General features: G+C 38.9%; 1 protein-coding gene across 1 annotated transcript in view; it reads right to left on the reverse strand.

Annotated features, from left to right (window-relative positions):
• CARMIL1 (capping protein regulator and myosin 1 linker 1) overlaps nt 1–16,182 on the reverse strand; it is a 197,409-nt gene that overhangs the window by 61,687 nt on the left and 119,540 nt on the right. Inside the window, exons 18-22 of the mRNA XM_035896936.1 lie at nt 12,950–13,031; nt 11,506–11,605; nt 11,364–11,418; nt 5,854–6,026; nt 3,450–3,518 (exon numbers count right to left, since the gene is read on the reverse strand). Of these exons, the coding sequence (XP_035752829.1) occupies nt 3,450–3,518; nt 5,854–6,026; nt 11,364–11,418; nt 11,506–11,605; nt 12,950–13,031 (479 nt within the window). The remainder of the gene's footprint in view (nt 1–3,449; nt 3,519–5,853; nt 6,027–11,363; nt 11,419–11,505; nt 11,606–12,949; nt 13,032–16,182) is intronic.

Genomic DNA, 16,182 nt, shown 5'->3' on the forward strand with positions numbered 1-16,182 from the left:
CCATCCCTCACTAAACGCACTAACTCCAACAGCAGACACCTTAACTACTGTGAAACTCCAAGGTTCTTTCACTTCCTCTCCCACCAATTGCTCAGCCACATCAAACACCACGTACTGAAGGACAGCAGTCTTTTGAACTGCCAAACACACCGTTTCCTCATTGATACTACCCAACACTTTACCTTAAATGATAACGGAAGACCTCAACGTTTCTTCCCCAACATAAACATGGAGATAAAGAGCTGTCAGTGGCAAGCAGCAAAGTCCCTGTCCTTCCACAGTGTCCAGCCACCTACTGTATCAGAGCTGGAAAATTAACTTTTCTTGCTAGTAGTCCTATCCTTTAAAAGTACTGTGCCTACTATACCGGCCCTGTTCTGTGTCCTTACATGACACTAAACAGCGAATAACTGGCTGTCCACCAGCATGGGGACAATTTTTAAATGTCAAAGATACCGAGCTCAAAGACAGATAATAATTACAGAACTTGCTGATTGCCTGACTACTACCTGGCAGGTGGGGTATTTATTTAGTTAAAAAGAAACTAAGGTAGTTTTCCAAGGATCTCTGCAGCTGTTTGACATTTAATACATCACATTCATTGAAATCTGTAATTGCCAGCTCTCATGCTAGTAATTATATGCTAAATTCAATTTAGTCAAAGGCTTAGCGCTCCCTCCCTCACACACACAGAGACACACAGAGGAAGGGGGGGAAATGAAAGGCAAGGAGAGTTCATGGGGACACAGTCACAGAGGCAGAACTTTGGAAGACCACTAGCCTAAGGAAGGCTCTGTACTTGATCTCCTTCCAGACAGACAGCATTGTGTCAGAATGCTACTTCATTGCCATCTAAGAATTAACCAGCTCTTTGGGGGGTGGGGGAATCAAGAATTTAAAGCTCATTTTCCAACTTTGATCATCAGAGCAACATTTATCTTCACACTTCATTTTATTCTGTTTCCTTTGAAGTCCAAAATATTCCCCCATTCTTCTTTTTATTAACACTCCACTTGTCTCTTCTAACAAAGTACATTTCTCTACCAACTCAATAGTCCAGGAATTTCATAACACATTAATACTTTCCACAAAATACCTGTATTTAAAGGACGTTAAATTTTAGAGAGGTGCTCAGAGACTGGAAAGGATGTCTCGAAAACCTCCTGTCTCTCCCTCTAAATACAGCATGTGTGATAACAGCCCTACATTTCATCTAGTGTTATTTCCCTTGTAGTAACTTCTGCTCCATTCATGGCATACACTCTCTGCTGCAGAGTGATGATTTTACCACCTAGCTTTTTAAAAATAGGAATAAGATAATCTGTTTTGCAGGCTTGGGTTTGTGAATTTCATGTCACTGCAAATGTCTCTAACAAATGCCAGTATTTCCCATCAGATTTTAGAACCTGCGCTATTTCTTCAGTCTGTCCATACAGAAAAAAAGAAATGTTCTAGAAATGAATATGGGGCAATACAGTATAATTCTACAACAGAGTGGACTCTAGGCTGCAAAGCACACAAGCACATGCTTACTATCATATCAAAATTACTGAGATGCAAAACCCCGTTTAAAGGCCAGGCTGAACAGGGTGCCCACTGATCTCAAATGCTCTCCTGAACTGACACCTGTACCAGACTAACACAGAAGATCCTCTCAGCATCTCAGGTCGCTGGCACAACCTTGGGGCAACTCTGCCAACAGCCAAGCTCCTGGAATTCCCTGCCAGGAACAACATCTTCACACAACTTTAAGCAGATGAAGAAAACCTGGGAGGAAGGGAAGAAACAATCTTCAAGAATACTTGACCCTGTTTTAAATTCTGTTACAATCCCTCCCAATTCTCCTCAGCCTCCTCATCATACGATGAAAGCCTAGCTTTCTTCTTTTTTGTGGTTTACTGTATGACTATTTTTCTTAAGAACAAAATGAAAACAACATACGCAACACACATACCCCCAAGCATCTTCAGTAGATTTCATTCCATTTTGAGCAACAATTCTTTTCCACAGAATATTGATGATTTCATGGGTTTTTAGGAAACATATGGTGCAGAATGTTCTCAATATATCTTTGAGATGGATTTTTTAAAGGCTAATTGTTTTCAGCCAATATTGACAGTCCATCTCTTGCAAGTTAAAACCTTTGTTGCTTGTGGCTTAGTTTGTGATATTATCAGTGGTTTTAACAATTTTAAAATGTTAGAGGCGGCATAAAATGACCTCAGCTTCCAAGCTAAATAAACGAGACGTTGCCTCAAAGTGCAATTGTCACACAGTTATCTGTAGCACTTCTCTTCTTTACTGCTTAGATGATTTGCTTTTGCCTTAGGATTTCCCCCTCCTTTCTATTTACTCATCCAAGCACTTCAGAACAGAAAAGTTGATGCTAACCAGAAAATAAGTGTATTTTCTTTTTCACCAGATTTTCTCATAAATGTACACGCTATTGCTCTCTAAAAGAGAAATGTCTGCAAGCTGACAAATAACCTTTGCAAATTATTATTCACTACTATCAGTGGAATCACTCCAAGATGATTTGCTTAATTATACATCATTTATGTAATTTCCCCCATCACTGCAACTGAATTCATTTTAAACCCAGTATAAAAACTACAACAGTTTCATAAAACAAGTAACTTTATAAACTCTAGCCTCATGACCCCTCCGAGGGTTAAGATGCTCCCCTCAGTAATTATACAGTTTTACAAGACATCTTGTCTAGAAACTAGCAACTGTGTGTTACCTTCACCTTCTAAAGAGAGCCTTTATTCCTCTCTGAAGGATTTAATGCCGTGAAACAACTGCAACTGCTGCTTAATTTAAATCTGCAATTTTTCCCTCTTAAGAAAAGTAACAACACCACATGAAGAAATGTGATGGAGATGGAGAGAGATCAAAGTCACTTAGCATCTATCAGTGGTAACAGCTGCAACTGTGAGTAAGCTCAGGGAAGCAAAATGACCCAGACCACAGTGATTACAATGAACAACTGCAGTTCCCAAGATCATCACTATTAGTTTCGACTTGCTGGGGGAAAGGAAAAAAAGTCAGACCACGAAGGCATGCTTCAGTAATTTTCTGTGATTATATACAGCCTCATTCACTGACTAGAATAGCATTTCTGCATGCTATCAACATAACAGAATGAAGAAAAGGCAAAATAATCTCAAATTCAGAATTGTAATGCTAACAGCAGAATTCAATGGCCCTAATGCTGATAGCAGAGTTATGTGGATAGTGGATTAAAGAGCCACAGAGCCTTTTCCCATCCTCTAGAAGGATGCGAAGTCATACATTTTACTTTACATTAAGCACCCCGATGCTTAAAATTGAGAGCATCCAGCATCTTCAAATCACATTGACTGCGGTGAGAACTGCAAGCTGCTCAGATCATTCAGGATCTAAGTCTTTGGCCTCTTCATCAGTCATTCAGTTGTTTGAGAACTTACTTTTCCAGTGCCACAGCTATGTCCTGGAAGCCCTGCGCAGTGATGTTATTCTTGTCCCATATTACAGTTCTGAGAAAAGGGGGGGGGGGGGAGGGGGGGTGGAGAAGAAAGGAAAAAAAAAAGTTAAACAAGAACCACCAAATAAATCTATATTGAAACTTTGCATATTGAAGTAACACAGTGCTGTATGCTCAAAATGGTGGAAGGCAATGTCTTAAAGACCTGTCTTTAGTTATATGCTAAAACCTTGAAATGACAGAAGTTAGGGACAAAGACTACAAAATTCAGTTTCCCTTTCTTTAAAGGGGACTCTGTATCATATTTCCATCATTAACATAAAAACATAACTTTTCTAAAATACGGTAAATAGAAAGATTTGGAGATAAAATTCCAGCTTTTTCCAGGAATAGCATCAAAGATAAAGTTCAAATGTCTGCTCTGTAAGTCCATACTGAAAAACAAGAAAACTGCAGTAAGTGATCAACCTCTGTTCTACATAGGCTATATGGCTACAGTAATAGAAAACGGTATTTAAAAAATTCATGCTGATTGGTGGTCAAAATTTGCAGGCTATTGTGTATTCAATCCTGTACTAGGTCATCACACAGTTCCTATGATTCCACATGCAACGTAACTAGCTGCCAGTATAAGCCATTAGGTTAGGTGTATAAATTGCAGCTCTTTTGAATACACAACAGTGCTAAGAGTGTTCAAGCCTTCCCCCTCCTCCCCCAGTTTCAACCACTCAAGCAGACTGCCTGGCAATTTGTGAACACATGTTCAAAGATCTCATTAGTAGTCAGAAGAGACAGTCAAGCGGATAAATCTTCCTTGTGCAAGAGCACTAGTTGTAGCTGTTCTTAAAAAAAAAAAAAAAAGACACAAAACCAAACAAAGATTTCTGGTGTTAAAAAAAAAAAAAAAGATAGATGGCAAGGTTTCACAGGTATTGACACCCTTCTGCTGTTGCAGAATTATCCCTTTGTTTTTTAGATGGAAAGATGGAGGTCAGGAAGAGAAGAGAGAGTCTACACTCACTCTGCAAAGATCAGATATGCTTAGGGTCAAATCTTGGATATTTTTGTCATTGGAAAGTGTGTTTATATGCTACCAGGATGTGACTTGACAGCATTGTAAGCAGAGCCAGCTACCATTGCATTATTCAGTTTGTAATCACAACACAGACTGTGTTAACATTATGTCAGCTGTGACATCAGTGTACTGTAGAACAGTTCAGTTTGCCATCCTCAAAGCTGTCAAGGCTTTATTTCTTCAGGTACAGCGGTCATTTCAGGTTAATACATTCAATACACCTAAGCTACTGCTCCAGTGTTTTCCTGACATTTTCAAAATTCAGTTTGGGCATAGCAACGCAAGGACCAGGATCCCTGCTTCTAAACAAAATAGCCAAGACCATTCTGGGGAATTTCTTATCCTCCAGGGAACAAACGATTGGAGACCAGGCACAAAGTGGTCTCTTCACACAGACAATACACTGAGGAAGGTTCATCTGCACAGTCTGACAAGAGGAGGAGTGAGGATTAGCTTTCCTGATGATGATGACATATTTAGAGGTCCCCATCCAGACTCATGCTGATTGAAGGTTTTACTGTTTGCTAATCACATGCTGGATAGAAAAAAAGTGATACTCTCAAGCCATCAATGCCAGACATGTGCTAAAAAGCAGTGAAGTTGTCAGGCGGATGAAGCTGCAGAGAAGAGATGCCAAGGTCCATCAGCACTGTAGACAGGGGAGAGGGGAAGGAGGGATGGTCCATGCTGCTACCCGTTCTGAATTCCACATGCTCTTAGTTCTCCTATAAACTAATACTCCAGAAAACAAATAATTTACTTTAGTTTCCCACCAAGTACCAGAGTTTTCTCTGCTGGGAAGGCCTCCAGTAGAAAAAGAGGGCAGAACAGAAGACAGTGGCTAAGCACTGGAACACGGTTCCCAGAGAAGATCTTCAAAACCTGCCTGGACAAGGCCCCGAGCAGCCTCGTACAGCTTTAAAGTTGGCCCTGCTTTGAGAAGGACATTGGATTAGATGACATCCAGAGCTCGGTAACAAAGTAATTTTTTTTTTTCTGTAATCCTAGGAAATTTAGAGCTCTCTTGTTCCAACAAGAGGTCTTTCTGTTTAAAATTAGAAAATGTAATTTTCTCCAGTTTCAGTTACGGAAATGTTTTTGCAGAGACAATTTGCTTCTCTTGTTTGTGGGGTTTTGGTGTTGATTTTTTTTTTTTTTTGTTGAAGAAAAAAGGATGAGAATCTTTCCAAATGGAGCCACTACAAAGTGGCTGTACCTAGAAACGTTCTGAAGAGAAATAGCTTGAGAATAAGCCAACAACTTCAGTATTATTAAGCCATTCTGTGTTTTACTGCAAATACGTTTCCCTTACCTGAGCTTGGTGTTTATCTGTAGGGCTTTTGCCAGCATCTTTGCTCCCATATCTCCCATGGCATTTCCACTAATATCCACTTTTGTAAGAGAAGTATTGCTGCCCAAGGCATTAATAATGATGGTGACTTCAGTCTTCAGCTTGGAATCTGCGAGGGACAATGACTGCAGAGGCTGTGGAGCACAGAAAAGGCACTGATAACAGCAACTGATAGTGCACTGATTCCTCAAACATCAACCAAAAGAAGTTACAAGTTCCCCAAACTCTCGGAGACAGCAGAAAGCATCAAAGCGTTATTTCTGTGTTTGCTGCATATCCTACAACACGTGATAAATTGGGAGTCAACAACTTTGACACCTGTGCTCTAACACATACATACAACAGATTAAGTTGCAACACCCTGAAAAAAAGAAAAAAAATTAAGTGACAGTGCCTCCAGTTTCCTGCATCCTATTAAGTACAGAAAACAGTGGAAACCTGAAAAGAGGCACGATAGCAACAACCAGCTTTGCAAAATAACCTCTAATGTCCAGTGGGTTTTGCTTAACCAGCATACATTCTTGTCAGTGAGAAAAAATATCTAGCACTCCCCTCCTCTCCCTCAGGCTGAGAGCTTTATCCAAGGGCAAATTATGATATGAGACATTGTTAAAACAAAAACAATTCCTGTAAATCGTTTTATTATTGTTTCTTCAGCTTTAGGATTGATTTTGCATATCTGTTCTGTCAACTAAGGGCATGAAGATTTGAGAGGATAGGGACAGAAAACTGTAGCAGGTTTGAAATTAGAAACAGAAGAGTATCTAATAAAATGAGTGAGTCAATGGATATTATTCACAGTGGTGTTCTGACACCTGTGATTGCCATATCTTTATGCAACTTTTTTTATATACTACGTTAAGATGAAATTACTTTATTGGACTCCTGCAAGTCACACTCTAAGCGTTTAGAAAACTTTAAAATGCCTGTATGCCCTCCATTCTCAGTGTCCCAACACTCGAGGGCAGGAGCTCAAGAATTATGGTCTATCCATCACCATGCCTTGCAGCAGTATTACAGCTGATAAAACTGTAATTTGTTTTTGCCGATGCCCGAGAACTCCACAAAACATCTCCCTTGCTCAGGTGTGAGCTGACACAGAGGAGTATATTGCCATTATACACCCACTTAGGTGTGTATTGGAGGATGAATTTTAGGAGCCTAAAATCTCCACATTGCCGGTCCATAGCACCTACACTAGATGCCTAAAGCTTAAATTAATAGAAATAAACCAACTGAAGTATGCACATCTTCCTGGGTCCACGATGCTTGTGTGGTATCTGCTGTTGGGACTGTAGCCTCCAGGCACCACTGGATTACAGTGATAGCCAAAAAGCTTGCAACAATAAGAAATGCACTTATAAATGAGGAAATGCATAAAAATTTGGAGGCACAGCAGGTTTATAATTAAAAAGTCTAACAGTAACACAAGCCACATGCTGGTTTTATTTTAAATGGAAGTTATTAAATCGCTATGTTAATGCCCTTAATCTGTCTGTGTTTCCCTGTTTTATTACATTATGTACCCTAAAGAATATTAGCATCACATTAGAATGGCATTTAGAGCTTTTGGCGCAAGTTTGAGAAGTCGTCCTGCGACAGATTCATAGAAAAGCAGCATCGTGCAGCACTCAGACAGAAATTGCCAATAAGCTTGTGAAAGCAAAGTTTCTTCTGCTTCTCATGTGTCACTTTCTAAAGGGTCATTCAAGTAACTTAGCTGAAGTGCTCCCTCCCGCATACCAATTTTTCTAAACCTCAAATATCCTCCCAGGAAGGGATTTCTCACCTCTTGCATTCCAATACTCTGACAAAACAGTATATGATTGAAAACACTTCTGCACTGTGTTCTGCAAGTATTGACACCTCTACCTCATTACTACCACATACTACATATGCATATGGCACAGTAAACACCTGCTATATTAGCAGTGACTTTGAAGTGGGTGAACTGCTAGTTTTCTTGCACAGCTTTCCTTATCATTTACTCAAGGAGCAAGAAGCAAAAACCTCTGGACTCACTTGCTGCCCTGAACCCTGAGAATGCAAACTACAATCAGAATGTAAGTCTGTAGAATTAGACATACAGGCTGCTAAATATTCATTAAATTAGCTGCCCATTACATTAAAAAAAACCAACCAACAACAAACAAAAAAACCCACCAAAACCGAATCCCTCACAAACAGGGGCAATACCCTACATAGCCTACAAACATTTAATTCTTTTAACAACTTAATAGTTTTAGCTGAACACTGAGAAAACAGAAGTCTGACAAGCACTTCAGTGTCCCTGCTGCAGAAAACAGATACTTTGCCACTACAGTGAGGCTGTCTTAACACAATATTATTAAGGAGGAGGAATTCTTAAAGATTTTAATTAAAATTAAAATTACAAATTGTATGACTGTATTAATTGATTTTGTCATACTCCTGCTGGAAAACATTTAAGAATTCAATCAAGCTAAATTTGTTCTCTTACAAACAAAAATGTTGTAAACCCCCTCAAACGGCCAATTCTGCAACAAACACTGAACTAAGAACTAAAGACATTCAGCGCTTTAGTAATTCTCTGCACCTAAGCAGGACTGACTACCACTCTGAGTAATGGTACACTGCACCTGCAGTGTAACATCTATTCTTGCAAGAAAAGAAATAGCACAGTAAGCATACAGCTTCAGACACTTCCTGCAACACTAGTAAGTATACATTAATACATTATTATAGCCTACACAGTACAGCATTTACTGAAAAAGAGGAAAAAAAAAAAACACAAAACAAACCAAGCCCCAAATCTAAATATTACATTCTTGTCTATATTAAACACCTGGCAAATTTTGCTGTTTAGGTTACTACTATTGCTTTTAAATTGTGTAGAATTACATTTGCATCTAGCTGTATTTTTACAGTCATAAAACCAAACGATTTTACTTACAGCAACCGATCTATTTAACGTGTGTGTAAATATGTGAAGAAGCATTTGGCTGATGACCATTTTTGATTAAAGTCTCTTGCTTCAGCTTTCCATGCAGATAACACATGGTCCCCAAACTGTACCAGCCTGCAGGCGACACTGATCAAGCAGTATGCTCTGGTCTCTACAATTCCACCCTTACTTTTAAACGTCCTTTGGCAGTAAATGCATACTAATGGCAGAACAATGACCACCCTTTTTAGGATTCAAAACCAAACCAATCTAACTAGAAACCTAAAATAATTTCTTAAGCATTGTACTATCTCAAGGTAGAGTGAGGACCATCCAGCTATCTGCAACACATGCTTTTCCCATGGTGCTACAGTCTACATCCTCAACTCTTTAGCTGCTAGGAGATGCTTCAGATTGATTTTAGCACCTGATGAAACAGAAACAAACAAGATTCCTTCACTGAAGAGGATTAACAAGAGAAAAGAACACAGGGAGAGAAGAGACAGGTTAACACCAACAGGATCACATGCTGCATCCCAAAGGTTAATGCATGACATGAAGGAGAGACAGTTATTTTAAGTACCTAAATAAAATAACTTCTTGATGGATTATTTCATTGTATAGTTGTTTGAAAACAGGATGAGATTACAGAGCGTGTTCTGTAGGTTAGCTCAGGAAAGACATGGTGAGTAAGAATTACAAGAGCACATCTGACCACTGGATTTTGGCAAAGGCAGAAAGTGGAATGATGGCTGACATTGCCTATAATATGAATAGGATAGAATAGATATAAACAGAAAAAAAACCCCAACAGTATGTTTGAGAAGACAGTTTGGATACTGAAAGGACATACAGAGTGTGCTGAAGAGGCGTTTTAGGATATGGCTTAAGTGGGAAGAAATGTTCACCTGCAACAGAGCAAAAGGATGAAGGAAATGGAGAAAAACCATACTAAATTATATTTGTTTGTGATTAATCTGGTTTGACATAAGAATCTTCAGGATAGCTGGGAAAGATGAAGTATGAAATACAGGGCAGGACAAAGACAAATATCTAAAGTGAAGAAGCAGGTGCTACCTAATGAAATTATACCACCCCTCAGTACGGTATCAAAAGGAAAAGGAGAGAAGGGGAAGACAGCCCCGCACCATTCCCTTTAGAGACAGAGTAGGAGGAGGTGGTCACACACCGCAAAACAGAAAGGGTAGTTTGGTACAAGGAGTCATACAGAGATCTACCAATATACTTCTTAGCGTGATGCTCCATCTGACTTGTGCAAACAAGGACTTAACTGCTTTCATTACAGGTGCTTACTCAAGTAGAATCAGCTCTGGTATCCCCATGCAGCACTTCAGTGTGTCACACTGACAGCCCACATTTTAAAGAACATGGTGAGGAGCTACACAAAGAATCAAGAAAAAAACCCAGTGCGACTAATCCCGCTTAAGAGGACACAGAGAGGAGAGAGGACTAGTTTAACAAATTGCTTCAAACACAACGAAGCAGTAAGAAAAGACGAACACAGAATATGGGTCTAATGACCTTGTATGGAAGGAGACATTGGAAACCCTGGTAAAAACTGCTCCACTGAATTGCAGGGTGCAGACATAGATGGGAGGAGAAAATAACAAAGCAGTTAGTGTGGAGACCATGAACTTGGAGGTGAGACAACAAGGACAACAGGAATAGCAGGTGTTTAGACAACTGAAGTCTCTAGTCAGCTATTTCTGGAGAATGAGGAAAGCAGAGCTTGCTTGTTATGGGGAATGAAGGAGAAAGGACGGACTAAGAATAGATGAATAAAGATTGACAAGCATGAGAGTAACAGAGCATCTTAAGATTCCCTTATAGCCAAAACTAGGATGCCAAGTATGGCAAGAACATAAACCAAACCACAAAAGTCTTTCAGAAGCAGGAGAGAGGGTGGAAATGAAGAAAGTAGGCAGGGATCCCAGCAAGGCACTCTGAAAGGCTTTTATGAAATTGCTCCTGTAATTAATGTACTAGGAGAAGTAAAGAACAGTGTAGTGAACACTTTATTTGCATCTTTTGAAGGAGAAAGGAGTTCTGGGAGATCACTGCAGTGACTTTCCATTTTGTCAAGCAAAAAAAATGCTAATACCCAAGAAGAGCTATCAGGAAATAGTGCATTCTGTTAATTAAAAAAATGCAAACCAAAAACTCTGTTATGGAAGGAGTATCACCAGCCAGAGAACACTACCATTGTAATCTCCTATCAGGACACAAAAGTTTTGAAAACTTGAACCTACAGGGCTGTATAATTTAGACCTAAAGCAACTAGGTTAAGCACATCCAACTACTTAGAATGAATATTTTTCAACAAGCACAGATCTTAAGACCACCCTAAGAAACATGCTACATGTAAACCAAATTATAATTTGAAAAAATAAAAACCAAAACGTTGGATGTGTCTGCGCAGGATCATGCCCAAATCTTATGCAGCAAATTAACACAGTGAAGAAAATTATCAGAAATAGGCTGTGAGGGTATAAACACACATGATGATAGTAGGCAGAAAGATACTCACTGAATCCTCGTCTTGAATCATCTGAACTAAATTATCAAGTACTGGAGTGAGATTTCTGAGGGAAGAAAAGTTAGGAAGATGATGAAATCAGCAGCTTCTCCTCATCCATTCTCTTGTTATTTAAAAGAAAGAAAAGCCTTACTTGGATTTCATGTTGTTAAAGTTTTTGCCTAACGCCAAGTGTCTTATTGATCGGTTTTTACTAAGCCACACTACAAGGGTTGAGAGGTCAGATTCTAGGCCTGTAAAGAATCAGATTAGATTAAGAATTAAAAACACATTTTCACAAAAGAACCAGACAGGGTCCAATTATTAATGTTTTATTAATCCAAGTAACTATATCAATGTACTAGTTTCCAAGAGCTCTAGAAAAATTTCCGTTCTTCTATTTTTAAATATCTTTACCTTTTTTGCCTCTGTTTTTCTATGAGAATAAATGCTTTCTCTAAAATAAGCCCTTTCAATCTCCATCCTAATCAGCCATTGAAGGCACCTCTCAGAAACACAGAAGTGAAATGTAGCCCTTCATCTGTAGTCCAACCACCCAAGGCTAGTTCCTCGCACTGTCATGCAGAGTTTAAAGTTCCTTTGAGAATTCTGAGACCACGCTAATTGCTATTTAGTCTTAGTAGAGCTGTGTACCAACAAGGTCTCAAAGCCTTCAAGTGCAAAAAGGCTAACATAGCAGGCTAGGAATAAAATGACCTGAAAAACAAGCTAAATCTTATTCTACTACTCAGTAAGAAAAATAACTTACTGTGGTATTGTATTCCCAAACTAGTGGTGTATTTGAAGAGTCCACTAGTTAGATTACATTGACTTAGGACCCAGAGCTGCAGGGTAATTTAGATGTCAAGTATCTTTCTTTTTTAATAACAATCAATCGGTTTACATAATTGGGCTGAGCCAGTAGCTCCCAAAGCTTTCCAATTGCCAATCCATCCCACCTTTCTTGGGCATTCAGCTGTACTGGGAATATTTTTTTTCCAAATCCAAGTATTTGGCTGTCAGAGGGGCACACACAGCAGATGAATTCTTCCATTCCATACATCTACAATGTGAGTTTGCAAGATGAGAAGCCAGCTGGTATTCCCAGCAAGGATGTACAGAGCCTCCAAAGCAGGAACAGTCCAAGACTTTTCCAAAGACTCAAATAGGCCTTCTCTGACCTGAAGCTGGTTGAGCATTTGCTCCAAACATCCCTCTCTCTTGCTTCTTCGGTATCACCACCTCAGCTTCATTCTGTATCTGGTGTTTCCCTTTCTTCTTTCGTTTCTCATTCTTATCCTCTTGTACTTAAACCCACTTTCTTCTAGATCTAATTAATAATTGGTTTGCTGCCACCAATTTATTCTGCTGTGTCACTTTTATCTCAAACAACATGAACTTCTGAGGGTACAGTTAATCTATAAACATTTCTTATACATGCTATAGCAATAAGAGTTCTTGGTCTGAGACATTCCCATAACCAGTATGGCCAATAATCATAAAGCAAGAGTGACCAGGATTACACTGTGAGCTGAAAGAAAAAGTGTTTCTCAGATTCTGGACTTGCATGACCCTCCATTCCTGTTCTGTGTACTTACCATTGTCTGAAATATCTAGGCTGGTGATATTGTGTATTTCTGCTATGCATCCTTCCAAGACTTGTGCACCTCCCGATCTTAACTAGAGACAAAACATCATCCATTTTTGCAAACTAGTTATGGTTTCAAGATCACACAGAAAACAGTGGTAGGAGCTCTGAGAATACAGAAGGCGCTACCAGTGGCAAAAACAGCAACAGAAGAAGTTACAGACATCAGCATGACAGCTTATGCACACATTCCTACTATTCTCATCCTTCGCTCTCACTATTTGCATATAAATGAGAAAATGTCACTTCCCTTTCTCTTAAAACTACTGCTCAGCAATTAAATCAGGGAAAGATTTAAATGGTGCAGACACAACAAATCCTTTAGCACTTGTGCCAGGCAGTGACTGCAAGACTTTGGTGTGGGTTCTCTACATGAAATGGCCAGGACATTTCCGACATCCAGTGAGAAAAAAAAATAAGCTTAGCCCAGCCTATAAGCATGCAACATTGTCACCCTTGAATTCCACTACAGTCAAGGCTTATAGTGAGCATCTTCTTTCAGCTTTTAGCACAATGGTAGTGTGCCCACAGCAAAGATGAGTAGCAAAAAAAAAAACAAAAAACAAAACCAACCAAAAAACCAATGAAATTATGTTTCTTCGGTGCTGAAAATTTAAATAATCCAATTTTTAAATGGTCACAAAAGACCATAAACAAGAGAAATCAGTAATTTACCTTATTCTTAACTTAAAAATAGGCATAAAAGATAAAAACAACAATAAAAATACCTGGCTGAAAAGTATCAATTATGATCTTATTAATCTGAAATATCAAATGAATATAAAAAATGTCATGATTTAATCAAAAACAATGAAATGGCCTAGGAAAAAACAGAAGAATCAAAGTTATTAAAACTTACACACTTATTTACTAATGCTACTGAATTAAACAACGCAACATATTTTTTTTCCAAAGGAGCAAAAGCATTTTCTTATTTTTTCCAGCTACACAAACTATATAAAGTGCATTTCACTTTATGAATATCCCCCAGGAAAAGACTTAAGCAAAAGAGGGGGAAAGTTCTACAAAAATCCTATTTTTGCATTTTCTGTTTTCATTTTTCTTGCTTCAAAAAACCACAAAGCTTTTTCAAACATGAAATAGCCTCTTCACCTCCTGCATATAAAAAAGGAGTAATATTTTACTTAGTCAACTTACTTGGCTAACTATCCCAAATCAACCTGCTGGTATTTCTGTGAATTCTCTTTTATCCATGCTATAATTAAGGAACCACAAATGCCTTCAGAAGTATTTTTCAATAAAGACTTGACTTTTAGAAAGTTGGAGATGTGTGACTGGTTAACAAGCAGCTTAACAACTTGGGCTGAGCATTTAAAGAACAGTGATGGCTAAAGACAACATCTAAATCGTAAATGACATTTGGAAGTGTAAGAGATACAGAATGTAAGGCACCTTTCCTCTTCTGCATAAAGCAAAGCCTATGTATCCTTCACCCTATCCTCTCAAAAAGTGGTCAGATTCTAGTCTGTATTTTGGGCCATAAAAGGTGCAATTTTAACTCAATTTTACTTTTGTAAGAGCATTTGTAGTATTTGCTGTGTGAATGCCAAAATCATTCAGTTTTGCTCTGTGCTGCTCTCTTGTCATGGCCCACCACAAGACAACCATGTTACACAGAGTGTCACATCTATTGCAGAATCTATTGAACTGGCAGATTATATGTGGTCTTGGATTGGCTGTTGGTATGGTAAAAGTTCTACATACTAAAATTATACTCACAATAGAATCCAAATGCTTATGCTATATATACTTTGAGGGTTGAAGCAGACAATTTTTCAGGAGCAGCTTTCAGTCTTGTACTGGTAACTATATTCAAACTCTTAAATACACAAATGTTTCACATGCAGAAATGGTGATATCTATTTAATCTGCAGGTGATGTTAACGACTTTTAGGAATAAAATTGATTTCAACTCTACTAAAACTATATATATATAAAAAGCAGAGATTAATTGAAGGGCTATTCATCAACATGGACTGTGATACTGAAAAAAACCCTGCTCTGCAAGATCTCCTACGCAACATACTTCCGGACTACAAATGCAAACTCTTTTTCAGAAATGAAGAGAAACCCTTCAACAATCAAAAATGCCAAGCGTGTTCAAAGCTCTGAGGTACCAATATGGGAAGGGCAAACAAAGCTGCTCACTGATTTAACAATTAAGGAAAAGCATGGAGGGTACTTACACAGTGACCAAGCTAAGGGAAGCAGAAAGGAAAAGAGTGAAATACATCAGTGCTGAGCAGGTAGAAATAAAAATGTAATTTTCATAGTAAAAATAATAAAAAACCAAACAAACAAGCAATATAAAATGATTAAGCTTGGAGTTAATATACCAGAAAGTTATGGGAGCAAATGAAAAGTGGTGGGAGAGGGAAGGAACAGAGAGATTTATCCTTCCATAGTTGAGTACAGCTTTCATGATGTAGGGAAGAGGAGGGCAAAGCTGAAGCATCAGCTTAATAACCTCCTAACAGCATGTGCTTGCAGGAACTGGGAGTAGTGCACGCCACGGGCTCCAAGGCTCCCACGGCTCTGTTTCCAGGTGCAGATTACCCTGCCCAGCTCACAGAGCTTCTGGGAGAGGTGGAGCAGGACCTTATGGTGCTGGGCTCACTGAGAGTACTCCCAGCTCCTGGTACACCAACTCCCCTGCTGGTGGAAGCATAACGACTTCTTTCCAAAGCACATGAGAATGAATAAAGCTCAGTGATGTGAAAAAATGTTAAGGGAAAGATCTAAAGAAGTGCTGTCACAGGTTGGAGGGACCAGCTACAGGAATGCAACGCCATGAGTTGGGCATGATTCCTTCTTTTCTGTCATGAGAGTCGGCCATAATGCTTGTGCTTTGGTGTCCAGTACTGTTACTTGCCCCTTGAAGGGCTCCTCCATATCCCATCCAGGGTGCTATTTAATAGAAGGCTTATGTTTTTACTCCTGCCAGCCCTTGTTGATTTACATGCTAATTTATACTCTCATTACTTATGTTTGTGTTTTATTGATTTATTCTTTTAAGGTTATGATTACAGGCCTTCATTTTTGTTACTTTAATTACTCCTCCCTTTTCCTTCCTCCCTCTGAAAGAAAAATTATCATCCGTCTGATCTCTCTACTCAGAAGTCAGAAGCATGTGTACTTGACTTGAAAGCTTTTCTATTTGGA

The sequence above is a fragment of the Egretta garzetta genome, unplaced genomic scaffold, assembly GCF_000687185.1.
Source record: "Egretta garzetta isolate BGI_Z169 unplaced genomic scaffold, ASM68718v1 scaffold126, whole genome shotgun sequence".
NCBI classification, from domain to species: domain Eukaryota; kingdom Metazoa; phylum Chordata; class Aves; order Pelecaniformes; family Ardeidae; genus Egretta; species Egretta garzetta.